Genomic DNA, 26,476 nt, shown 5'->3' with positions numbered 1-26,476 from the left:
CCGGCACAGCTGCCGGCGGCTGGGGCTCTTTGCGTTCAGTGGCCACGCAGGGGGCTCGGGTGGGCTCCACACTAGGCGGGACCCACTAGAATGAAGGTGTGTTGGGGCGATGCTGCGCTGCAGGATAGGGTCCGGGGGAGCAGCATGCCGGGACTGGGGATCTAGGGAGCAACACCCCAACACTGAGGTCGGGACAAGTAGCATCCTAAGACTAAAGGTCCAAGGGAGCAGCATTCTGGGACTGGGGGTCCAGGGGAGCAGAATCTCCTGGCTGGGGATCTGGGGAGCAGTATCCTGGGACGAGGGGGTCCAAGGGAGCAGCACCCTGGGACCGACCCCGCAACTCTGCCCTTTGTATTCCAGGGCTCCCTGAGGAGCGTGGGCCCACCCGGCCATGCCGGCCCCCGCGGAGGCAGGGCGAGCCCCCGGCCCGCCGGATGGCGGCTGGGGGTGGGTGGTGCTTTTCGGCGCCTTTGTCTCCATCGGCTTTGCCTACGCCTTCCCCAAAGGCTTGGCCATCTTCTTCAAAGAAATCCAGGATTTCTTTGGCACGTCCTATAGCGAGATCGCGTGGGTCTCCTCCATCATGCTGGCCACGACATACGGTGCAGGTGAGTGATCCTGCACCAGCCCCTGCGGCACGGTGTGTTGTAAGAGCAGGAATAAGCTCTTACAACCGCCAGAAATCTCCACTCTGGGCCAGAGTAGGGGGAGAGCAACCACAGTGTCCATCTGCATGAGCACCATCCACAGATTTGCTTTCTGATCACGTTTCCAAATGTTTGTTTAGGCAGACAAGTAATATGTAGAGCCTAAGGGGCTCCTATCCAGAAATCAGAAGATCACCTATGAAAACTCTCTATGGGCATCAGGGAAAAAGCCCTGAGAATAGGCTGGTGTGAAATAACTGGTTCTGGGTTTCAGCCAGAGCTGAGTATGGAGTAGAATAATAAATGAAGTAGCTGCTTGTTTATTGTGGCAGCTGATAATCATGGCAATGAAATTGCCAGTCAGTCGTTCTTATCAGCTGTAAAGCAGTGCATGTAACTTTGCTGTTTTTTATGATTTCAATATCACTTTCATGACTCAATGAAATACTTGGGCTGCCCTTGATTAAATCTGCAATTGGAGGTGGACAGGAACCACACTCTGCAATTGCAGAGTAAATATTTCATCAATATTTATCCTGTCTATTAAACAAATTCTGAAAATAATCTTTGTTCTTACAAGGGCTTTTTTTTCCCCCTTAATAATGCACTGTAGTGCTTTTTGAAGAGCACAGTTGCTAAAGAAAATAAAGTTGTTTTGTATAAGTTTGTAAGGTGGAAATGAGGCTTGAGTCAGAACCTATTGTAATCCACTCTGTTGTAACCCAGACTCGGTCCTACAGAGATGAGCTCTGCAAAAGCTGAGTTCCTAGACAAGAACCCACAAATGGAGCACTTGGAGGGCAAAACCCAAGCAGTGATTTAGAAAGAGAAATCCCCTGCTTGTGCCAGTGCTGTTGTCCCATTGGCTGTCCCATGACACTGCAGTAAATGTGCCAAAGTAGTCCCCTCTGAGCTGGGGGCTCCCTGGCTGCCTCTGTGAGTTGTTGGCAGCTCTGCTTTGTCTTCCAATAAAAAAATGTTGTCCCCTCGGCTGTATGTAAGAGATGCTTTGTGTCTGACCATGACCAAGTGAGGAACATGCTCTGCAGATTAACCTTGCACCTGGCAGCACCTCAAGTTGCTCACAGGGATTTAGATGGGAGCTTGAGCCTCTTGGGGTTCAGCTCATGGCCAATGAGCTGGTGCTGGAGCAGGTGAAATGCTGCTCTGATCACCTCTGCCCCCTTCCAACTGCTCATTTTCCAACCCACCTTCTTCTCTGTCTCTCCAAAAGTTCAAGTTAGTGCTGTGTGCTCTGTACCTGGGATGTTGTAGTGGACTTTTATCCTAATTAACTGAGCATCTCCTGCCTTTTTGCAGGAGCTTTAACTTTACCCTCCCTAATGCTATTTCGTGATGATGTGGGGGATGATACAGCTGAATTGCAGGTGACCGTACCTTTGTAGCTTCCCACTTGCCTTGCAGCTGCTCAGTTATGTCCAGTTACCAGTCATCCCCTCCTCTGCTCTGCTCTGGAGTAAGATTGATGCTTGTTGGATCCTCCCTGTTTCCGCAGTGACCCCGGCTGTGGTGTTGAGTCTCGCAGTGGCTGCAGACGGGGCTGTGGTGGGAGCTGGAGGAACACAGAGTCAATGAAACGTGGGTGCCCAAGAGTGTATTTAACACATCTGGTTTGATTGACTGGGCATTTATTGCTGGAGCGGGGTTAGCTTATGAATGACTCCATGTGATTTGGAAATTCTCATTAAAGGACAGTTCCTCTGAGTTGCCCAAGTTTTGCTCTCCTGGAGTGCCTGTTGGAGCTGTGAGGATGCAAAGCTTGATTTACTCTGCTGAAAAACTAGAAAACAGTTTAACACTGGATTTTTGCTAATCTTTCTGAAAAAAGAAATTCTAAAGACACCAAGCTTTTAACATACTCCTGAATAACTAACAGAGTTACTAAACCAGGTGATTATTGCCATAGCATGTCCATCTCTTCCTTTCCCAAATCAGTGGTGATGCAGAACGGTCACAGGCTGTGTGGAGGTGCAGGTGATGCTGTCTGCAGCCATGTGGGAATCGTGTGGGGGCACTGAGCATCTCCTACATGAAGAACATGTCCCCAAGGGGCTGGAGGGGCCAGTGGTGCATTTGCTGGTGTCAGGTGTGGGCATCAGAGCCATGGAAGGAAATCCTCATGAGGACTGACCCACCCCAGCTCCCTCCATCCCCAGGAGCATCACTGCTGCCCCATGCCCTGGCAGGGCATGCAGAGGCCAATATTTCCACTGACCACAGCTTTTGCTTGCAAACATCCCCAGGACACAGTGCCTGGTTTCCTTGGTGTTCTCATTGGTCTAAGGTCTTGTTTTTCGGCTGTGCTGCTTACATTGTAACAGAGCTTATGTTTGCATTTCATAAATAATGCAAATGAAGCTTATTTTCTGAAAATACATGAACTAACCCAAATCTCCACTGAGAAGCTGTGTTGACTTTGACAGCATGGATGCAGATTTACAGTGACCACCTGAGGCTTTGCTTGTAGCAGCAGAGGAGTTCCAGTTTTTCAGACTAAAACTGAAAATCAGCAGCCAAGACTGTTTCTGCCCTTCACTATCTGCTGAATTCCCCCAGGAAGCTGTTTTATACCAGCCAAGGCTCTGGCAATATATATTACAGAAGTTAATGTGTCTTATCCCCCAGTTTCTTAATCTGAACTAGGTTGCAGAAAACAATTCTGTCACTATAATACAAGTAGTAAAACAGATTACTGTGCAGTAAAGTGGATAGCCTAGACTTTATGATGGGGTACTTGTAGTTCTTGCCAGAGCTCTTGTTCAGCAATTCCACGTTTCCAATTGCAGAGGGCAGACTGGGAGGTTTGAAAGTGAGGAGCATGAGGGAACATTGCTTTCCTCTGACCAAATCCCACAGGCTGAAGCCCTATCAATCTGATAAAGAAGGATTTGTTCTGCAGTGTTTCTTCTTTTCTTTTTTGCCTTGTCCTAGGTGAAGAGCTCATTCCTTACCCCAAATGAGAAAGGTATTACAGAACAGAGTCTTTGATATATGGAAAGAAAAGGAAAAAGGATCTGATCAATGATCTTGGAGGTCTTTTCCAACCTTAATGATTCTCTAAGAGACCAGGGGCCATGGCAACATCCTTCCCTAAAGGTGCTTTCAGCTGCACCTCAGCACTCACTAACAGGCTCTGGGGGTCAGGAGGACCCAGCAAATGTCCCAAAACATGAAGTACCACAGGGCACCGATCCTGCTGCCAGATGCCCTGGCCATGGCTTCCTTTTGCAAGCTGCCTTCTTGGGCTTTGCTACGCCAACACAAGACCAAGATTCCCAAGGTTTTGCCTCATGTTCGGGGGTGAGTTTTGTTTAGGAAACAATTTCATTGCAAAGCCAAAAGCCTTTGGCCTTTGCACCTCCTGATTTGGGCTGTGTGGTGGTGCCAGGTTCCCAACACTGAACTGAGCTGCCCTTGTCCCACTTCTAAGGGTGACACATTTCAAGCTAGGCCACAGATGTGTCCCTGGGGATAGACATTACCAAGGGAAAGCAGGAGGCAGCTGAGCTCTCAGGAAAGAAAAGATAAGCAGTATTAATTTGCTAGTAAATTAGTTGCCCTATTCAGCATCAGGGGAAACAGCCAAACATTCTAAAAATAAGAAATAGCGATGCCACTAATTTAATAGCAGCCATGTTCTTGTATCTGTTACCTTCTCCTGTAAGGCTGTAAAAGAGGTAAGGATTGTGGGAAGAAGTAATGTCTTTTATTATGGCCAACTGTTGGAGCTTGAACAACGAGTCAGCCTCCTGGCACATGTGCCAGAATAGAGGGAATAATTTAATACTAGGATAGGATCTGCATTTTCATTTTTTTTATTTTTTTGATGGTGACTGTGTGGCCAAATGCTTCCTTCATCTTTATAATGGAATAACAGGAATCATCCAAGGGAAACTGAGAGAGCAGATCCTCCTGCAGAGTCATTTCAACTGCGTGGCTTGAATAGCTGGGGCTACACCAGGGGACATTGGAGCATCTTTTTAGTAATTTTGAAGAATTTCACTCTTTTGCAATTGCTGTGCATGTTTGTATACAGCTTATAGGGGTAAATAAATATATGCTGCTTCTGTTGCCCTTTAATACATAAAAAACTCGGTTGCATCAGCACCATGCATTGTTTTTATTTACAATGTACTGCAGTGGAGTCTTGTCTCAGCCTCGCTATATCCTGCTGTAAACGCCCCCCCAAAATCTCCAGGGTGCTGCTCTAGCACATCCAAATTTCCATTAAAATTAAGGAATCACCTTCTGTCTATTTTACAAAGACAGCTTCAGAGAGCCACATTTCGCAAACACAAGAAAATTTAGAGTGTTTCTGGTGAAAAAGCCTCCACCTGAAACCAACCAGTGTTTATTAGTCTTGTTATTTATTGGTTTGTAATCTGGTGAAGATCAAATTACCTGAAGATTTAATTCTGGAAATGCTCCACAACAGAATCTTTTCTCCAAAGAAACTTTCTTGCAGAGCTTGTGAGTGCTTAATAGAGCATCTGCTAAAGCAGCAAGGAAGAGATAGGGAAGCTGAAAGTCCACCATTGACCTTGAACATTTAATCCAAAATTTTATAGCTGTGTTTTATTACACTGCTAGCATGATAAATTGCAGTGACAGGTTTAGAAAGCACCTTACAACATGCAGTGGTGTAAAGCTATATTAATAATGAGTTTGATTCTGCAGTTTTTAACTTAATCAAAACTGCCAATGTTCTCTCCTGCTCTGGTCCAGACTCTATCAAAACCTTCTCTGTCTCCAGAAGAGCCCACCCAGGGCTCTCCACCCGTCCCAATTGCCTTCAAATGGGTGTGAAGCACCACAGCACTACGAGGGGAAACTGAGGCATGGGAGCAAGGTGGGTTTTTTCATGGACAAGGTTATGTTCACAGCAACATCACCTGTGTCAGCTCTCTGTACCGCTGTACTTACAGCACTGGTTCAACAAACATTCATTCTCAATGGGGCTTTTACTAGGATTTCCCTAGGCATGTGCTTTTCCACCTGGGTATTTTGTGGAGGCTGAAACAAAAGGAGGAATATTTTTCTCTTCATTCATGGTGGATATCCAGCGTCCTGGCCTAAGCCCTGGCAGGTGCTCCTTGGAGCTGCCTGATGCTGGACTTCACCTTTCTCTTACCCTCCCCTTGGAGTCCCACTCAATCAGTGTCCCCATGCTGTGGAAACAAGACATCTTCCCGTGCAGGGGCAATCCCCAGGGTAGCAGCACCATTACAATCCTGGATTTTGATAAGAAAGCTGGATGAGGAATGATCTGGTTTCTGTAATGAATGGTGCTGCAGATTCATATACTTCTCCCAACTCTCAGAGAGCACTCCAGCTCTGCAAGGTCACCACATATGGGCTTATATTTTTTATTTTTTTAAATAGCTCTGTTCTACTTAAGAGCCATAATAGCCACTATAGGTTCAGGTGAAATATTTCTGTGTTCGTGGACTTGGTCACAAAGCTTTATCATTTTGCCCTTCATTGGAGCAATCAAGGTCACCAGGCAGCAGTAATAGAGATGTGATAGACTTAATAAAAACCAAGATTAATAAGAACTAGGAAGAAGGAAATGAAGAGTTTTGGTTGAGGGGTTGTTAATAGTGTTAACAGGAGTAAGTTCTAATCCATTCCCCCCAAGTGGAATTCAAACATGTGAAAGCTTCTTTCCCCAGATGCCAACCTGTCCCAGAGTGTTGCAGCTCTTCTGCCCCTGGATGGGCTCTCCAGTGTAACTGGTCTCTTGGTCAAGTTATGTAGGGCTTCCCAGGGGTGGGCAAAGCCCTTTGGACATCACAGGCGGGCAGGGGCTGAATTGCTCGTGGAGCAGCGTGTTAAGAGTGTTAATGAAGAGCTGTTGACCTCTGGGAATGGCTGTTCCAGCCACACAGGGAACTCCTGTTCTGCAGCTGGGCTTCCAGTGATGGAAGGGATAAAAGCCAGTGGTCCTGCCAAGGCAAAAGGACAGCTAAGGAAATCACGGGAATGCAACTCAAACACCGCGATGTCATGACCTTGTGAAGGTGAGCAGCTGTGATCTGCTGTGTGGTGACATCCAGACCTGCAGCTGGGGAAACCACTGAGTGTTGTCCCCTTGCAGGAGAGGTTATTTAATTGCCTAAATACGAAGTGACATGAAGGACCTTGGCTGAGCCCCGGTTTGGGAGCTGCTGGCCTGTGGCTCCTCCATGCGCCGCAGGAGCAGCGCGTGTCAGCTGGGTAATCTGGAAATTGAAATGCCAGAGCACTGATCAGATAAGATTGCCGGATAAGGAAGAGAACACTTTGTCTTTCAGAAGCTTGGGCCTTGTCTGCTTTGTTTTTCTTCTTCTTCCTTTTTTTTTTAACATCAGGTTACTGCTGTGGCAAATGTAAGTGTTTCTGATGGGAGGTCAGGGTCCCTGTGTTCCCAAGGGCATGCCTGGTGGGTGCAGGGGAGGAAGGATTGCTGCAGCCTGGTTGCTGCAGTGGATCATTGCCCTCACTGCCTTCCCATCTGAATAAGGTGCCAATCCTGCCCGGGGGACTCAGCACCACAGGACTGACCAGTTTGATGACTGAATAATGTGTGTCCAGACAATTTCTCCCATGCTTGGCTTATGTATCATCTCACAGGGTTTGTGCTGAAGCTGCAGCCATTACCCCCTTAAATGAACTGACTGTTTTCCTCACCTATGAGGAAGCAAGTGAAGCATCTCTGGGGCCAGGTTAGCTGTTGGAGCTGCTGTGGCATGTGCTAGATTTCAGCCTCCTTATTTAAAATTGATTATTTGCAATGCAAAGTAACACTAATAGAAGGCATCAGGATGGTTTGGCTGTGGACAGGTCTTTGGAAGCTGCTCTGTCAGGTCTGGCAGAAGAGTATTTGAGACTGTGGTTGTTACCTGAGGCGTGTGCTTGCCACTTGTCCTCAGTGCGTGGCCATCCTGTGTCCAGCAGCACTGCCTGAGGAAGGACCAATTGTCTGTGGGCTCCTCAGCCAATGCAGGTGCAAACTGAACCATCTGAACCAAGCAGCTGAGACTAATAACACACTTCATTATGGGCAGGTACCACCAGTTGTTCTCTGGTGATCTGGAGAAGGCAGGTGCAGGGCTCAGTCACTGTGGGGCAGTTGGGGAGCAGCAGTTCTCCCCGCTCTGGTGACACAAACACTTAAAAGCATGAGCTATCCAAGTCTCTTCTGGCATGACAAAGAGTGACAGGCTGCAGGTTTTAACCCTCTCATCCCTTTCCCCCCCACTTGCAACTGGGCCTCGTGTTTTCTCTGGCTACCTGCCTTTCAGGCTGTGCATTGTTACCAGGGGCTGGTGGCTGATCCCCGCCGTCTCCAGAGGCTGGTGTGTTCTGGCAGCACGTTAATAACGTGGGGGCACTTGCTTTCATTCTGGGGGTAATGAGGAGGTTGCTCTGTTACAATGGGCTGGTACCCTGGTGGATAAATTACGAAGCCAAAGGCAGTGTTGTTATTCCACGGAGGGAGTGAGATTATTACTGAGGAAATTGCAGGCCTGCTCTTGTCGTTGTTTTACTACTGGTGTAATAATTGACTTTGTTTCATTAGTATAAACGATTTCCCCCCCTTTCCCTCTCAGCTGAGTATGTTGCACTCCTTATGTCCCTAGTGATTCCCCACAGTCAATGGCAGTCATGGCATGCTGAGTTCCTATTTGTGTTTTCATAATAATTTGGAAAAAATTGACTATCTGGGCAGTTCTTTTGGTGCTGACCAATGTCCCTGTGCAGGAACAGCTCTTTAGAGCCACTTGCCACTGTGGAAAAGCAGAAAAAGCTGAGCTGCATGTTGCAGCCCCAGCAATGGGGGCACTGGTGGTCCCAAATCTTCCAGCACTGTGGTCCGTGCAGTTGAGTATTTTAAAGTGTTGTTATGTTATCACCTGTGTGGTCATCAAATGGTCTTACCAGCAGACCTTGAACATTTGCAGTGGCTCTGTGCCACTTTACACTGTCAGAAGGTCAGTGTTGTGAAACCTGGAAAAAAAGGCACATTGCTGGAAGCCTCTGGGTTACAGATTTTCAGGGCCTCAGCTCTTAGCTGCTTATCTGAGAGCCTTACACAGAAATATTTCAGCAGAAATTCATCCAAGACAAGTTCCAACAAAAAGGAGGAACGCTCTTAGTACTAGGTTAAGTCAGAAAAAAAAGACAAACCAAACCTTACAGATAAGGGATACCTGTATATACATGGGGTCAGAGGTATGGGAGAGAAGAATGTTTTAGTCCCTATTAGAAACACATCAGTGTTTCACACCGGCACTGGAAGTTTTGCAGCTCATAAAAAATTCATAAGGCTTGTTGAGGAAAACAGGAAGGCAATTCAGGTGTCTATTTTTTGAGCACTGTCATACTTGCAAGAGTTTAAGCCAGTCTGGATTGATATTTCTTGTTATATGCCAACTCTGCTATATGATCCTCTCTGGATCATAGTTCAGTGACTGAAAAAGAATGAATGACAAGGTGGCCTGGCTTTGTGGAGGAGAAGAGAGAAGAGTCCAGGGTATTTTGGCTTTTCTTTATGGTTTTACAGTCTCCTCTTCAGGGTCCTTTTCACTTCTGCAAACACAAAACTCAAGGTGAAAAGTAATTGGACAAGCTAACAAATGAGTTCAGGCTTGCTGCATTCCCCACTGGCGAGTCTCTGTTTCTCTTGCCACCAAGAGCAGCCTCTTTGACACGGCCTTTCATGTACCAGCTAACAAAGAATGGAAATCTGCCACAGGTATGAGAGAAGAGAGGCTTTAAACAGGACAGGCACTAAACCAGCATGATTTATTTGGGCTGAGTATAGTGCTTTACATTTCATCAGTCTTCCAGGGGCTGCGTGATCCCAGCTGCATCTTTTGGGGATATTTGGTGTGAACTGTTGCTTTCCAGGCTGCAGAGCTTTACTGCGGGCAGAAGCAGAAGCCTCATGGTGTGCACCCTACTCTGCAAGGGCTTGGGGTGTAGAGTGAAGCACTTCTGAGTGGACATTCCTTGCTCTTACCACGGGCTGATGGAGACACTGGAGAGCGTGTCCGTGTGAGCTAGGGGAGGTGCAGAGCCACAGGCAGAGCTCTGAGTGAAGCCAGCAGCAGGACGAGGCTCAGTGTCCCCACTGTGTCCTCTCTGTCCTGTGTCGTCCCCCTGCAATGGATGATAAAAGATGGCCATGGCTGGAAGTTTATCAGAGGGGCGGAAGTCACTGGGTCATGGAAGGGGCTGCCATGTCTCCTGAGGCTGGGTGGGTGGGAATGCCATCCCTTCCTGCACTGACACACCACCCGAATGTCAGCACTCTTGTCATTGGAATGTATTGGGGTGCAAGGGGTTAATTAAATGACACTTCCAATTTCACCATTAGGAGTTGCATTGCTGTCATGGTAGTGGGGCTGTGGGGACAGCCCTGGCTGCTCCTCTTCCTGAGAAGCCTCAGTGCATTGAGGACATTCTTGGCAGCTGGGATGGCTGTTGCTCCTTGCTCTGACTTTTCAGGGACTTGCACAGCATTTGTGTGGCTGCTCCTGCAAGGTCAAGCCTGGCTAATGGCAGCTTTCTGAGAGCTTTGCCAGCTGTTTCTCTAGCCCTGTTCTCACCTGACGCTGTAAATTAAGAAGCAAAAATCACCCTGACTCGTGTTAGCTTCTCCCACTGCAGGCTTGCAGGAGGGAACAATGACTTCATTTGGATGCCAGGACAGGGAGCCTGTGGTTCCTGCACATTTGACCAGGCAGGTATTAGCAACTAAAGGTACCTTGGGATCTACGCTGCACACGCTGTTACCATAAGTGGTTTCTCTGTGGTAATATACGATATCTTTATTCTTTCCATGCCAGCTGAGTAACTGGTAAATGACAGGTCCTGCTTTTCAATTCTACTGTGCTGCCATGGCCTGTCACGCTTTTAATTTGTGCAATAGCTGCAAGCAGAGCAGTAATTGTGTTTCCCATTTCCCACACCTGCAGTGCTGGCTTTGTGTTCCCTCTTCTTCAGTCCTCTGCCCCGACTTGAGCTGTTTAATGTTTTCTGAAGCTCCCCACAATGCTGCTGTTAAACTTATGTAATGTTTGATGTCTAATCCACTTCCCCCCCAAGAAATACACTGTGGGTGGCATGGGGCAGAGCAGGGCAGGAGGGTGCACTCAGATCTGCTGGGTGGGATGCTGATCGCTGCGGACACCTGGGCAGGGTGAGGGGGTCTGTGTGTGTACACAGTCACCTGCCCAGGCTGGCAGGGTTGGGAGCTGAAGTGTGCGCAGCTCCCAAATGTGACAGATTGCGTGTGCCACTTTCCGCCCAGAGATGGGACAGATTTTGAAAGGCTCTGCTAAAGCCTGTGGATGTTTCTGTAGGCCCAAATGACTTAAGTGGAAGTAAATTTGGGGATGTGATTTTGCATCTGCTTCAATGCATTTGAAAGGTCTGCTCAGGACTGTTACAAACTCTTGAGCCTTTGAGCAACAACTCAGGGAAGTTTGATTTCCCAGCTGTTTGAGACTTTGGGTTGGATTTTTTGGTGTCTAATCTAAGTCTAGCTTTTCCTGCTAGGTCTAGATTTTCCTGCTATTTCTGCAGGTTGAGTGCTTCTCATGGCTTTCATTGTGGATTATCTGTGGTTGAGAAGGTTTAGTCCAGATGTTCTGCTCCTGTTTTCTCCTCTAACTGGATGCACTCAGTATCTGAGAGGTCTCTGATCCCCAGTGCTGTGTGGGTGAGGCTGGTAGGGAGATCAAATGCTGTCACTCACAGGCATGTGCTGTGATCCTGTAGGCTGTGGCTCTTCACCAAAGCAGGCTCACAGGGCCTGGACACTTTCAGGCTGTGAAGGAGAAAGGCTTCTGTGGATCTGAATTTTGTCACAGTTCCCTGTGAGCTCAGCCCAGCCCAGGCAGGTGACATCTTTGAGAGCACAGCTCTCCCACCTGGACTGGCAAACATGGGACTTTTGTAAAACTGATTGTTCTGGTTACAGCAGATGAAGGTTGTTTGCTGAAGGTCATGCAGACCTGCTGTAAAACATTGCTGAGAGATCACACATGACAAGAACAGGGAGAAATTGCAGTCTCATGGCTTAATAAGTGATTTCTGGAAAGCTGGGATGTAGCTGAGGACACAGCACACTCATGGAGTGTCCCCAGGGACACAGAAATGCTGCTCTCATTTGTAAAGCCAGTAGTTGGGATACAAACATTTATTTTCCTCTTCTTCAGCCTCTACCCTGGCTGTCCCCACAGCTGGGCAGAATGTGTCCTACCCTTAGCCCCTTCCAGTTTATTATCTCCTGTCATGGTCCACACACATCCTTCCTGATGGCTGAAGCCAACCATTTATGGACTGAAGGGAGAGGATCTTTAATCCTTATTTCCTTTCTCCCAGGCTGGATGCTGCAAGAGTGGGACATATGTGAGCAGTTCTGTTTTTTCTCTCATGGGCTTCTCTCCATGGTAGCTGTCCCAGATCAGAGCAGGAGAGAAACCTTAGCAGGAGTATTGCGGGCTTTAAATGCTTTGCTCCATGGTACAGCATCGTATAGGGTGAAAGCCCTCTGCCAGTGGGCGAAGGTAGTTGAAACCACATTTTCTTAGTTGAGTAATTAGATTGATTCTGCAGAAATGCGGACATGTGGAAAATTGAAAAATGGAAGAGTTGCATACCCTTAGGCTGCAGATGAATATGTTGGTGCCTTTCTGAGGAACACTGGCTCGATCTACTGAATTACAGGACGTGCTGAGACCAGCTCAAGCACGATGCAAGTTTAGGCGCTGACTGGGGGAAACTCAGACAGAAGGGGGTCTCTTTCTCACTGTGCTGGTCTGAAATATGTATCTCTTTCCCCTCATTGAATTCTGTAGTGTGCTGTGCAGCAAAAGGATGCAGGTGTGTGAATCGAGTTACAAGATTAGCAGAAAAACTCTCCACATAATTACACACAGAGAAATTTTAATTGAATGGTGCATTTGATGGGACCAGATCACAGATCACACAGTTACAGGGATGTTGTTGAGACTGTGCTTGTGTGCATTTAATTTATAAGTGTTTTGACTTGTTTGATGTAGAGACATCTAGTGGAAAGTATTTCTATGGGCTTCATTCCCCAGATTAAACCAGCCATACCCACTGTTTTCTATTCTTGCACAATATAACAGCTGAGAACTTGTTCAGATGCTGTCAGCCATGCTGAGGGAGTGTTGGGGTTTCTGGGTTTCGTTCCTGTGATTGGGAGTGCTGTGGTTTGCAGGGTCTGGAGAGAGCTCCGGAGCTATTTCTGGCTGAGATTATTTAAGCAAAGGTAAATATCCTGCCATGGCTCTGTGGTAAGGTGGGTCCCACAGGCCAACTCTTCAGAGATGCCTGTGAGTTTAAAATACCTGTTTCCAGTATTGTGTGTGTGTGGCTGGTGTGGGAAGTGGCAGGAATGAAGGCAAACAGGCTCACTGGGCTCTGAAACGCCATTACTGTATGACGAGTAGCATCACAAATAGCCGGGTAAGTTCAGATATTAAATCTGCCTGTATTCCCCTTCCTCATTTCCAGTATCACTTTTGAAGCATTTTAATTCAGGATTTTTGAGTAATACAGAATCTTTTCCTGACATCTCACAGCTTGGACTTCTGGACTGCTCTTTCCTGTTCAGTTTGCCTTCTCTAGTTGTGGCTTCTCAGTCTGCTCCAATTTCAGACCTGGCTTTTCTTTGAGCAGGAGGTTGGTCCTGAGGTACTATCAAAGTCCCTCCAATATATATCATACTGTGATTCTGATTTTTACTGGTCTCACTTCCTCAAATTTCAATTCTTTGTTTCAGTGTGCACAGGTTTTGTCAAGCCATTTCCCTCCTTCATAATTTTGCACTTTCTTGAACCTCCTCTTTGCATATATGCAAGTCCAAACTGGTTCTTTTGAGCTCTGGCTAATCCATCATCCCAAACCTTTTCTACCTACATGGACTGCTATTAAGATTTAATTAACAACTGTTCTGCTGAAGCTTCAGTTCTGGTCAGCAGTATTGGAATTGCATTAAATAGAGGCATTAAAAATGCAACAGAATTTGTGATATCAGCCTTGCAATATGAACCCCTGCTTTGTGTGTATAGTTTAACATCATCATAAATCAAGAAGCTCCTGTGCTGGGGTCCTGTGTTCACATGATTTGTTATTGCTGTTTGCCTTCTCTGGTGACACTTGAAAGTCCTGGGGGCAGGAGCTGTCACCTGTTGCATTGGACATGCTGCCATCTCCATGTGGTTCATCTCTGCTTTCGCATTTTCTTCCTGAACTCACCCTAGAAGCTGTCAGCAGCACTCAGGGCCATTGATATTGCAGAGTTTTACCTGCTTTGTGTCAAACATGCCCTTCTGTCAGAAGATATGACCTCAAGGTCCCTTTTGCCCTCTTTCCCCAGGTCCCATCAGCAGCATTTTAGTGAACCGCTATGGCAGCCGCCCCGTGGTCATGTTCGGGGGCCTCTTGTGTGGTGTGGGGATGATCTCAGCCGCCTTCTGCACCAGCATCCTGCAGCTCTACATCTGCGTGGGCTTCATCACAGGTGAGAACAAAGCATCTCCTTCCCCTCCACATGTGAGGCTCCCTCCTGATGGCTTGGGATTTCCACACCTGGGCAATGTGAGGACCAACACAAACACAATGGGAAGCTGGTGAGATAAAAAGCTTGAGATAAAAATCTGGTGAGGTAAAAAGCTGGTGGGACAGGGGCCCTCCTTATCAATGCTCCAGATGAATTTTAGCAAAGAGCACATTCCCTGCTCTGTGCCATGTTCCTGCCTGGACATCTTGTGTGGGATCCAGGCAGGTCTGTACTCTCTGCAGCTGAGTGCTGTGGGCCAGGGTGCTGGGGACGATGGGGTGTCCCCCTGGTGACCATCAGTGCCCTCAGCTCCCCCTGCAGCGAACCCAGGTTGAGGGTGGTCTGCCCTGGGCAAGGCATGTCCTTCTGGGTACAGGTGTGGCTATAAAGAAAGCACCCATGTTCCTATTTTACTGTGTGTTATCTTTCCTCTGTGAGATACATGAAATGAGATTTCAGCGGTTTGCTTTAGTTTACTTGCCCTTTGCCAGCTTGTAAGGTGAGGAGATCCTTTATGTGAAGATAAGAACTGCTGGAGTAGTCTGAAACAGGCAACAATCTCCCTGTTGTGAAAAAACCGACTGTATTTCCTTCTTGAAGTTCCAGTTGGAATTGCCTATATTGAAATATGAAATTCTATATTGGAAATTCAAATGGGATAAGGCATAGGCTCAGTCCAGTGTCTTTAAAGCCTGCAGGTGCCAGGTTATTGCTTTTAGAGGTAGATGGATTAGAGCTCTCCACCTGTGTGACTATAGATGCTTAATTGTAAGTATTTTTGTTTTATTATTTTGGATAAAGTTCAGCGAAAGTTTCTTCCAGTGCGGCTAGGACATCTGCTTGAAAACATGACACAATGAGTTCAAAATTGGCTTTTGAGGTTGCCAGGTGTATAGTTTAATGAATGTTCCCAATCTCTCCTCAGATGCATTAAGTGTTGCTGCTTTCTGAATGTAAAAATGTGAGCTCAACATTTAAAATCAATAAAACCAGCCACTAGCAAGTAAATTGGGACAGAAAGTTTGTCACCCTGTTCTTCTATATCAATATTACTTTATTGAATCTAGAGTAGTGAATAAATCCCCGTGTAGGACTCCCTCTCTTAAACCTTACTCTTCCTAAGGACTGTCACTGTAATTAAATGAAGCTGTGTTATTATTCGATGGATAAATCTTGCAGATTCCTTGAAAGAGACTCCAGAAACAAAGTGATGGGAAATAAAAATAACCAATGTCTCCCAATATTTATTAATGCATGAGCTTGCATCATTTTCTGCTAAACAAATAGGAAGGCAAGGGGGAATGACTTTAAACTGACAGAGGGCAGTTTAGATTAGATACTAGGAAAAAATTCTTTATTGTGAGGGTAGTGAGGCCCTGGGACAGTTTGCAGAGAGAGAAGCTGTAGCTTCCCCATCCCTGGAAGTGTCCAAAGCCAGGTTGGACGGGGCTTGGAGCAACCTGGTCTAGTGGAAGGTGTCCCTGCCCATGGCAAGGGAGTTGGAATGGGATGGGTTTTAAGGTCCCTTCCAACCCAAGCCATTCTGTTATTCTAAGTTGACTAATGTTGGATTAGCACATGGAAACCATAAGTCCTTTGCAAAAAATATTCCATGCATTTTGGTGAGCAGGACTCAGGCAAGAAACAGGGCTGTAGAAAGGCACCGGCTTCTATGTTCTAAAGCACTTGGCTAAAAACATGACAGGAGGGAATTCTGTGCGTAACCCTAATGGACCTAGGATTGATAAAGACCTTGCTCTTGCTTGCCCCTGAATGTGTTTGCAAGTCTACTCCATCACCCACTTCAGAGAGCTGATAGTGTGGGCAGTGCTCAGTGCACACAGGTGACCCTCATGCCAGTCCCAAGGTACAGGGCTAAAACTCCCACATCTCTTTCTCTGCAATGCTGTGTTGTTTCCTCTGAGCAGAGGACATCTTTTGTTATGTGCATCCTTTCCTCCTGCTTGCTGAACAAGGGCAGCTGTGCAGATGAGGTGTTGGCTGATAACCCATCATCTCCAGGCACAGGGTGTGTGCTGGGCAGGGAATATTAACTTGACAGAGAAGAGAAGATGCTTGTAAGCCTGCTAACATGCTTGATGTGTCTAATTAAGCTTGAAGTATTTTTGCTGGTCAGGCCTAACATGGAACCGTTCAAGGACAATTACGATGCTGCGGCTGTGGCAGCGCTGCTGCATGAGGAGAGAGGCTTTTGTAAAGGGCATTTGCAGCAACTGTAAAGCAATCTGTGAACATCACACTCTTTCTAGCCTCCTTCCTACTAGCCTGGAAAGAAAACAGACTGATGTAAAAGTCTGTGTTCATGTAAATCACAAGGATGGAGGTAAAAACAAGGTCTTGGTACCAGGAGATGTCTGCTACAGTCCTGTGCCTTTGGCATATTAGTAGAAATCTCTTCAGAGGAGCAGAGCAGGAAGTATCTGTTTGCAGTGGAGGGATTAGACACAGCAATCTCAGTTCCTGACTTGATTATGCCTGTTTCCATTTGCATGCAGAGCAGGAACCAGGCTCTGCTGGTGGAGGCAGCTCTGTCCTTGATGGCATTCCAGGCTGCACAAGGCACCTTGCATGCACTGGAAACCCCACAGCCTCTTCCCATTTGTTTCCCTACAGCGCTTAGAAAAAGAAATGGGGTTTCCAAGCTGTCCACCTGGACAGATGCCAGCCTGAATGCATTAAATAGCTGCTTCAACATGCAACCTTTTCTGAAGTCTGAGGTAGAAACAGCAAATTCCAAAGCAAATTGCAAGGTTGTAATGACTGGCCAGAGTTTAGTTCAATCTGCACCAATTAGACTGCCATGAAATAAAATGGGATCTTGGGTGAGGCATATGGACTAATGAGAGTAGAGTCTTTGCCATGGCTGTAAATGTTGAGCTCTGAAATACCTGGTCAGATTGTTCCTTACTAATAAAGTAAGAACAAGATCAATAACTAGACAGCTGAGTCCTGTAGCACCACTTATTTCCTCCTAATATGAGTGAGATGTATTTAATACAGGAAAGGACACTCCCTCTGGCACAGGTTTGCTTCTGTTCTTGCAACACCACTGACAGACCTCTCTGTCGTATCCCTGGGGAGAAAATGTGGTTATTGAGTAACAATTCCAGCTATGGAAAAGCTGCTGTAGTTTCTGAAAACTGCAATAAAATGGACGTAAATATTTCCTACTAAAGTCAGCCAAAAGCTTAAAGTAAATTGAAATTCCAGTTATTCAATTTGAAACTCTCCAAATTTAATTAATGGGAAGAGCATGAGGTAATATTAAATTAGATTTGTCTGACTGGCAAATTAATGTTCACATAATAAAAAATTTGAGTTGATTATTGTTTAAGTGGGTAGCTGGCATCCAGTCTGATTTTCCTCCTTTGGAAGACATGTGGTGTGTTCCTACCAAAAATGACTCTGTAGAAATGATGGTTCAATTTCTGCCCTTCCTGACCAGCCTGGGAAGTGGGGAGTTAATGCGAACTCTCACCTGCTGTGCTGCATCTTCTCAGGTGAAAGAAGATGCATTTCTGTATTTCAGCACTGTCCAAGGGTGTTCTCTAACCAGGGCTGTGGTTTTCCTCTGTGGTTCCCAGGTCATGCTGAATTTGGCCTTATATGCATTATAAGCAGGCTGCACTTCCCAAAGATGTGCCCTGCCCAATATATGGACTATCTAAAAAAGTTCATGCTGAGAATGTTTTGTATCCAGATTTATTTTAATATGTTGCCATTTCAATTTATTTTTAATGTTGTAAACTTCAAAGTAATAAAAAAAATTTAGACTTGGCAAAAATCATAATTTTGTAAACCCATTTAAAATGAAGCTATCCAGCATCAGCTGGATCCTGCTGCATCAGTTGGATTCTACTCTATCAGTGACTAATGATAGTGCTCCTTAATTAATTTTGAGGACCTTGACCTTTGTAAATTCTCTTCTGTAAAGCAATATGCCTGATTATGTACTGCACAGTTAAACAAACTAATTATATCGACTAATGAACAAGAAAAAATCTGCATGACCCTATTTTCAGGATTCATGTTCTCTAATATAATCACTTCAAGGATTACATTTCTGCTTTGTTCTAATGTGGCTCATTCTTTCCTGGATGATGGAGTGGAAAATATGTGGCATGACTTTTAAATGCCATTTTGATGGAGTTCTGAAAAATTAACTTTTTGTGAAAATACTGCATGTCAAAGAAATGCTTGAAAATGTTATTGATGTTTGATTATTGATTGTTGATGTTGGGCATCAGGAAGAATTGTTGGACATCAGGAAGAAATTTTTCACTGAAAAGGTGGTTAAACATTGGAATGGGCTGCCCAGGGAGGCGGTGGATTCACCATCCTTGGAAGTGTTCAAGAAAAAACTAGATGTGGCACTCAGTGCTCTGGTCTAGTTGATAAGGTGATGATTGATCAAAGGTTGGACTCTGTGGTCTTAGGGGTCTTTCCCAGCTTTACTGATTCTGTGATTCTATGGTTCTATATGGCAGTGCTCTCAAACATAGAAAATTGAGACCATCACAGCATTTGGTATCTCTGCCTTCAGATTCCACCTGTGCAGGAGAAGGTGGAATTGAATTAGCCAATTGAATTAGCAATACAGATTTAAAATGGCATTTATATATCTAAATGCAATAAAAATAAATTCTAATTAAAAGAAACACTCTAGGGTCCCATGTAATTAGCATCCTCAGTAGAGGTTTTGCTGTGTACTTGCAGACCTCTTAATCTTTTGCATCAGACCTGAATTGCTCACAGCACCAAATCAGTCATGGCTGAGGAGGGTGATGTTATTTTCTGTGCAGGTCTGGCTGCCCGGCAGCAGAGTTGGGTGCCCATGGAAGGGAAGGCCAGCCCTTGATGGATGTACTTTGTTGGTTGGCACTGGCCAAGCCAAAACAACCTTCCTGGAACTGGGAGTTGCCGTTTTTTAAAAATAGAACCATCCTCTCCCCCAGCAAGGCTGCTGCATCTGGACAGAACCCACCAGCATTCCATGAGGGAATAGTTTGGGTTCACTCTGAAGCAAACTCTTGGTGCTAGTTTTGCCACCCAAGAGATTTGCAGTGCAAAATGAAGGGGCATTCTCTGACTGAAAGAGTTTTTCTGGAGTCTGGTTACCCAAATGTGACAGCCAGAACTCAGAGACACCCTGAGCGATGTTGCGGTGCCTAAGTCCACTTTACACCCCCCAAGTTACCCTAAAAGTGATCTCTCCCTACAACACTGTGCTAGAAAGTTCTCCCTTTGTCTAGACTCTGCTGGTCACTGGCCCTCTCCCCCTCCCATCCCTTTTCCCATTGGCCCCTGTAATGTCACTCAGCCTTGCCTCTGCCCCCGAGCCCTCAGACCATTGGTTTTGGATGCTCTGCCCGCCTTTGGGAGCTTTTGGTTTTGTGTTCTTGCCTCTGTTCCCATTGGGGTGTTGCCATTAAACGCCTCGGAATCGCAGGCAGAGAGCCCCTCTCGGCTCTGTGTCTCCGGTTCGTGCCCAGACTGTGGCTGTGAGCGGCTGTTTGTGACCACCTGCGAGGGTGAGATGGGTGCACGCGTGGGTGCTGGGAGCCACGAGGGACCGGCAGGGACAAACACGGCACCGATCCACCGAAGCCCGCATCCAGTAGAGCAACATTTGTACCCAGATTATTGCATTGAAGAGCCACTGGTGAACCAATTGCCTGTGAATTTCCTTAAACAATGAGCTGAGGAGAAATGGGTGTCAAATCTTCCTTTGTTTATCTGACCTTTTTCCAGGATTTGGCCTTGCTCTCAACCTTCAGCCATCAGTGATAATCATAGGGAAATACTTCTTGAAGAGAAGACCCGTTGCGAATGGCCTTGCTATGGCAGGGAGCCCTGTGATGCTTTGCACCCTGGCACCTTTAAACCAATTCCTTTTTGACAATTTTGGCTGGAGGGGCAGCTTTTTAATTCTTGGGGCAATTTTATTGAACTGCTGTGTGGCAGGAGCTCTCTTCAGACCCATCGGGGCAGGTACAGCACTGGTCAAAACCCAGGTGACTGAGGAAGGGAAAGATGCTCTGAAAGGAAAGATCACTCAAGATGGCAAGGAAGTGAGTAGTGCCCTGAACGTCCCCATGGAGAACAAAACAGAAGATGAAGGAGAAAAGGACTGCTTTGAAAAAGTCAACCAGTACCTTGATTTTTCCCTCTTTAAACACCGAGGGTTCTTGATTTACCTGATCGGAAATGTGCTCATGTTCCTGGGATTCTTTGCCCCCATCGTTTTCCTGGCACCCTATGCAAAGCACACTGGCATCGATGAATATTCAGCCGCTTTCCTCCTTTCCATCCTTGCTATTGTGGATATGGTTGCTCGCCCCGCCACCGGCATCGTTGCCAACAGCAAGTGGGTGAGGCCACGGATTCAGTACTTCTTCAGCTTCGCCATTGCTTTCAATGGTGCCTGCCACCTCCTGTGCCCGCTGGCCTCCAGCTACACAGGGCTCGTGGTGTACTCCAGCTTCTTTGGCTTGGCCTTTGGCATGGTGTGTGCCATGCTCTTTGAGACGCTGATGGACCTGGTGGGAGCTGCCCGGTTCACGAGCGCTGTCGGCCTCGTCACCATCGCCGAGTGCTGCACGATACTGCTGGGACCACCTATTGGAGGTGAGTGTGTTTTCCTCCTCTGCTGCCACTGTGCTGTCACTTGAATTTAGACTTTTGCAAGCACAGTTTGCAGGAAATTATTCTAAATGTGTTTTCTCTGCCTCCCAATCATTATTTTTCCACTAGTGACTGGACAGGAAAGGATGTCCTTGATGTCTTCTCCAGCATTTCCTCTTTCCTCCTTTCTGTGTATTCCTGCAGTTGAAGTCAGTCTTGGAGGGTCATCTTTTAATCCTGGATCCCTTCAAACACTTGAACTAAACTTGCAGAGTGGGACTTCCTACAACACCAAGAACCTTGCACTTCAGACAACTCCTCCTGGAGATTCCTCCTTTTGCAAAAGGCTGGAGTCCACCACAATTTAAGTATAACACAGCAGTTCTATGAAAGCCTCTTGTTGACTCAAACCTTGCTGTTTGTCTCTAAGGCTCTGAGTACACCATTTAGGAATTTCAGTCATCTTAGTGCAGCTGAAAGATTTAAGTCTGTTCTAAAAATAATTTAAGAAATATTTATTTGGGATGGCATGGTTCGAAATATCAAAAGGCAGAGCCCACAAAGGTCCATGTGGACAGTATTGAGTCTCCAGGAGGACTTTCAGTCATCTAAAGATAAGTAAGGGCAGTGATCTCCTGTGATTTAACAGCCTTAGTATTCCCTCTATAGCATGTGCTCTTTTTGCAGTTTGAACCCTTTTCCTGGATTCAAAACTGAGATCTGGCTAATGCTCCATATGACACATCCTGCAGAGCTGTTTAATTCTTCATATTACTATGTAGCTCATACAGTGTGACAGAAGCAGCTGTACCCTCTTGCTGTCTTAGAGATTCATTATTTAATTAATGACAAACAAAAGAAAATACAGTTTTAAAATGACCATTTTCTGAATTATATAATTTTCTGTGTGGGAGATTAAGTTAATGACCAGAGATTGCTAATGAGGCTAAAACAGTTCTGTGTAATAATCAGTAGTATTAGTTTTGTAGGGTTTCCCCACCACTTTAATAAGCAGCAAATTTATTGGTTCTTTGGCATTTTAATAACCTACTGCAGGGTTCTGCTTTAATGAACTAAGTAAATTGTTCCCAGTGTGTTTTATGACTTTATCTTATTCTCAAAGGAAAAGAGGCAAGACTATCCTACTGTTGAATTTTCCAATACTCTACTCATTAAAACTCTCATTGCAAACTATTTAGGAGACCTCTAGGTCATCCTGATGAGCAGAAAAGGAAAAATTGTTGCAATTAGCATTTGGTTGATGTTTCACCAGCAGCATGAAAAACACAGTGCATTGAAAATGGTGTACCAAGTCAGCTAGGGATGATTCAGGAAAAAACACTGTCCAAAACCAGTTAAAAATTATTATTTTTGTGATCAGGAGATACATTTGGTGACCATAAAAGCCCTTGTTAGTGCAGTGGGATAATTAATCATCAGCTTTTCAACATTAAGGGTCAATCAGGAAGTAATTAAAGGTCCCTCTTTCTGAGGAGGAGAACATATTCCAAAAAGTCAGAGAGCTAATGGATGATGGGCCAGTTTCAGGGAAGATTGTCTGTACTGTGAAGGCCAGGTTAGGAGTGGGTCTTACTTTAATTAGGATTTGGAATGTTAAGAATGGTCTGTGTTGCCCAGTAAATGGGAATTAATGCTCAGGATCATAATCCCAATAAGATTTGCATTACATTTTGACATAATGGAGAACGGTGACATTTCAATTAAGCCGCCTCCCTTCAATTACTCTGTAACTCCGTAGCAGAGGCATTAACCTTTGAGAGGAACCTGTCACATTTGTCTTGGCATTGAAATTATCTGACATTGACAGCATCATCTTTGCTTTTCCTGGAACTAATGTTTTCCAGTTTCACGCTGTGCCCTTTCCACTTAAGATCATGAGTGTAAATGCAGAAAGGGCAGCTGTGACCAAAAGCTGGGTTCCTTCTAATGCTGGTGAGTGACCCGTGGTGGAATAAATCAGAGGGTCTCTGCCAAGAGCCTGAGACAAGACCCAGTGGGCAGGTGCCTTTTCATGAAAGTCGTCCCAAAAGCTGCCACTATTTGACTGCCAAGCCAAATGGACTTCCTTGTAGTTGATCACTGGAGTCAGTGGAAAGGCTGCCTGCAGGCTCTGTGATCAGAGGAATAGTTCAGCATGGAAAACATAGGTGTGCTTTAAAAGTCCAGACTTAGCAGTGTAGGTTCTGTCCCCTTCTACTGAACTGTGCAAATTATCATTACCTGTACCAATGTCAACTACCCACAGGCTGTATAGTGCAACACATGTTCAGTATTTGCAGGCTCAGGGTGTTTGTGGAAGAGATCAGAAGTTCAGAGAATGTCTTATCCTAAAGCCACAAGGATGTTCCTTTATATATAGGATCTGAAAACACAATATCCTTGCCTTTATCTCTAAATTTCCTTTTTTTTTTTTTTTTAAATATATATTTTACAGGAATTCTTATTGATACCTTTGGGGACTATAAATATATGTTCATTAAATGTGGAGCTGTGATGGTCCTGGCAGGAACATTTCTGTTCATTATGAATTATTATAATTATCGTATGCTTGCCAAGGAGGAGAAGGAAAGAAAGACAAAAGAAGAGGATCCTAAATCTGTAAGGACAGAAAATGAAGGCAGAAAAAACTGGAGTAAGGACTCCACACAGGATGAGCCTGAGCTGGAACCTTTGAGAGAAGAGGGAGAAGGAGTAAAGAAGGAAATGAATGGCACAAAAGAAGTTTAAACCTGTTCTCAGGGGCTAAATGGAAAATGACTTCTGGGTTGCTCAAGTGAGCACCAGCTGTGAAATCACACTAGGTTTTTAAATTTTACTCTATTCTCTGTCATGTGCATCCTCTTCTTTGTTGTAGGAGAAGACTAGAACAGAAACAAGTCCTGGTTCTTATAAACTGCTGGGACACTGCAGTATCCACTTGCATACCAAAGCTCCTGCAAGATTTTCCTTTAGATATTTCCCATTCCCCAGAGAAAAGGGAAAGATGATTTTTTGCAGGCAGCCAGCACAAGGACAACATGATACAGGAGTCCTTCTTCAGGCGCTTTGTGTGCACGGGGCAGAAATTTAGTCTTAAGCTTAACCGTTGATCTACATTCGAACAGTGCAAATTTAAATTTTCCTTAGGAGGTTACAAAGTCCTTATTATCCAATTTCTGAGTCATTTCTAGTGAGCTTTTTCTTTACAACACCCTGGTGAGACAGTAAGTGTTGCCACTATTAATTAATTGTACAAATGAAGAACTGGAGCACAGAGGAGCTTTGGGCGTCATAGCATCAGTGGACAAAGCTTAGGTGTGGCAGAACTGAAATGGAATCCACTGCCCTGAGTTAGATGCCTAAAAGCCTTGCTGAGCACAGGTATCCCCTTGCTAGAAAATAGGGAATACCATGGATAGCAGTGCATTAAACCACAGCCCACTCTGCAGCGCAGTCTGCTCGCTGTGTGCCTCATACTACTCAGGATTAGTGATTTTGAACACTGTCTCAGAGCTGGGACCTTGTGCCATATTTTTTTAACCTGCTTAAGTTGCATCCATCCTGGAGGGAATCCAAACCCAGCTGCTTCCCCCTTGTTTGGGCTGGAGTAGGCACCTCCCTGGTGCTGGCACTGCAATACCTGCTGGCCTCATGCTGTCCTGTTGCATTAAGTAAAGTTTGCCCAGGTCGGTGATGGAGGTGGAGCTGAGAGCGCTTAGGAGGCTTTCATCCTGTGCTGATGATTTTGAGCTGGGAAGATCTGCACTCTGATGTATTTTATACCAAGCAGCTGTTGCCCAAGAGCCATGGATGCTGAGCATGACATCATGCAGTTGAACCATCAAACTTTTGAGGAATTTCATTGATTTGATTAGATGAAAACAAGGACTTTTCCGGCAGATCACCCAAATCCAAATCTAAAACTAGTCCAAAGGTTAGTTCTCCTTTTTCTTTGCTTCAACGTTACTCATATGTGATCAGATCATTTTTTTTCATGGTTTTGTCTTTGAAGAACTGTATTTTCTTGTCACTTGTGTACACAATATGAAGAAAGGCTTGTAAAAATATTTCCATAATACACTGTACTCTTAAAATTGGATAATTCATATCTTCTTGTACAAAACCTTTTCTGTGAATTCTTTTCTTTCTTTGAATAGTGGTCTTTGACTTCAGTAGGACTTAAATTTTAGCCTAATGTTGTAACTTCTATTTTGTCTGAAAAAACCAAAATCTATATGAAATAATTAGGCTTTCAGTGCTTGTTTTTAATACCCTTTATTTCTGTCAAATATCTATGTCATATTTCATTAAAAAAGGCATTAATAGAAGGTCATGAATATTTTCCAATATGCCTTCTGGAAGCTGTCATATACTTAATAAAACTATTTTAAAAAATTAAATGAGTTAACATTTGCCTGTGTGTGTAATGCAGCCTTTTGATTCAGTAAGGAGTTTATCCTCAGAGAGTTTCCAGTCCTGGCTCCATGCACATGGTCGCACAACTCTTGGTCACAACCTCATGTTCTTGTTGATTTGGATTCTTTTGACATCCTCGGTGGTCTGGGCCAGCCTGACTCACACCTCCAGTTGTCTAAAAGCAGTGCAGAATGACCTGGCAAGGACCTTACAAGATTATTTTCATACCTTTCCACCAGGTTGTATCAATTAATCCTCAGTGCAATGACCCAGATCCCCAGCTGTCCTTACAGCAGGAGCTGATACTCAGGCTCCTTGCCTCTCAGAAACCCCAAGCAAGCTTTTTAAGTCATAAAACTTTGTTAATACAGATAAAAATTTTAATAAAAAGTCATTCTGTTCAGCTGTCTGTGAAAATCCTCCTGGAAAGATGCCTTTGTTAAACTGCCCCCGAGGGCAAAAAATGTTTCATTGGGTAAGTAGATCTTTAAAGCTTCAGAATTCTTCTAACATGAAGCAGCTACTTCATTTAACCTAATCACCCTCCTGTCAAAGAAACTTATACTGCCTTTGAAATTATGGCATTATTTCTGTCAGGTAGGAAGCCGACTATTTTAAGACAATTTTGGTGGTTATGGCCGGTTTTCAGTGGTGGGTGGCCTGACTCTTCCCTGTTACCTGTTCCTCCTGCCACCCTACACCCTGATCATGACATCCCACTAATCACTGCAGCAAAGCAATGCCAAATAACTCCGTACTTATAAGCCTGTGAGTAGCCCTAGAAATGCTTCATTGACTCAAATCCCATGAATGCAACACCTTGCAGACTCAAGCTGTAATCCTTTCTTGGAAAGCTCTCAAACTTTTCTAAGAACATTTTTAGTTATTGAAAAGGACTAGTGCAATATGAAATAACCATTACAAAAAGCTCTTGTGACGGAGTAGAAGCTGCCTGTGCATCTAATTTAGTGATTTCTGTGGCAAATTGAACACAATATTCATATTTGCTTAGGTTTGGAAAGCACCTGTGTAAACAAGTCAAAAGGTGCGAGTGTTGTGCCATAAATATGCGTACTAGGCACGTGGGGGATATTTGGGATATCAGATGTGCTGGGATGATTGCAAACACTTTCTTTGGAGTGCAGTTACAAGACTTTTTTTTCAT

The 26,476-nt window shown here is 45.1% G+C and overlaps 1 protein-coding gene across 3 annotated transcripts in view; it reads left to right on the top strand.

The window, feature by feature from the left end:
- The window catches only part of LOC116449427 (monocarboxylate transporter 2-like), a 35,255-nt gene extending 9,948 nt beyond the window's left edge, over positions 1 to 25,307 (top strand). Inside the window, exons 2-5 of one of the 3 annotated variants that reach the window (XM_032120937.1) lie at positions 364 to 611; positions 14,068 to 14,211; positions 20,023 to 20,898; positions 23,351 to 25,307. In XM_032120937.1, coding sequence (XP_031976828.1) covers positions 395 to 611; positions 14,068 to 14,211; positions 20,023 to 20,898; positions 23,351 to 23,643 — 1,530 coding nt within the window. In that variant the 5' untranslated portion in view covers positions 364 to 394 and the 3' untranslated portion in view covers positions 23,644 to 25,307. Of the gene's footprint in view, positions 1 to 363; positions 612 to 12,932; positions 12,958 to 14,067; positions 14,212 to 20,022; positions 20,899 to 23,350 lie in introns of those variants that run through there. The other 2 variants (XM_032120939.1, XM_032120938.1) reach the window with 2 other exon arrangements.
- The last annotated feature ends 1,169 nt before the right edge of the window (positions 25,308 to 26,476 follow it).

This window comes from Corvus moneduloides, chromosome 11, assembly GCF_009650955.1.
Source record: "Corvus moneduloides isolate bCorMon1 chromosome 11, bCorMon1.pri, whole genome shotgun sequence".
Taxonomy (NCBI): Eukaryota; Metazoa; Chordata; class Aves; order Passeriformes; family Corvidae; genus Corvus; species Corvus moneduloides.
Note: the sequence above shows the minus strand (reverse complement) of the source record. Positions and strands in the feature narration are given on the sequence as shown.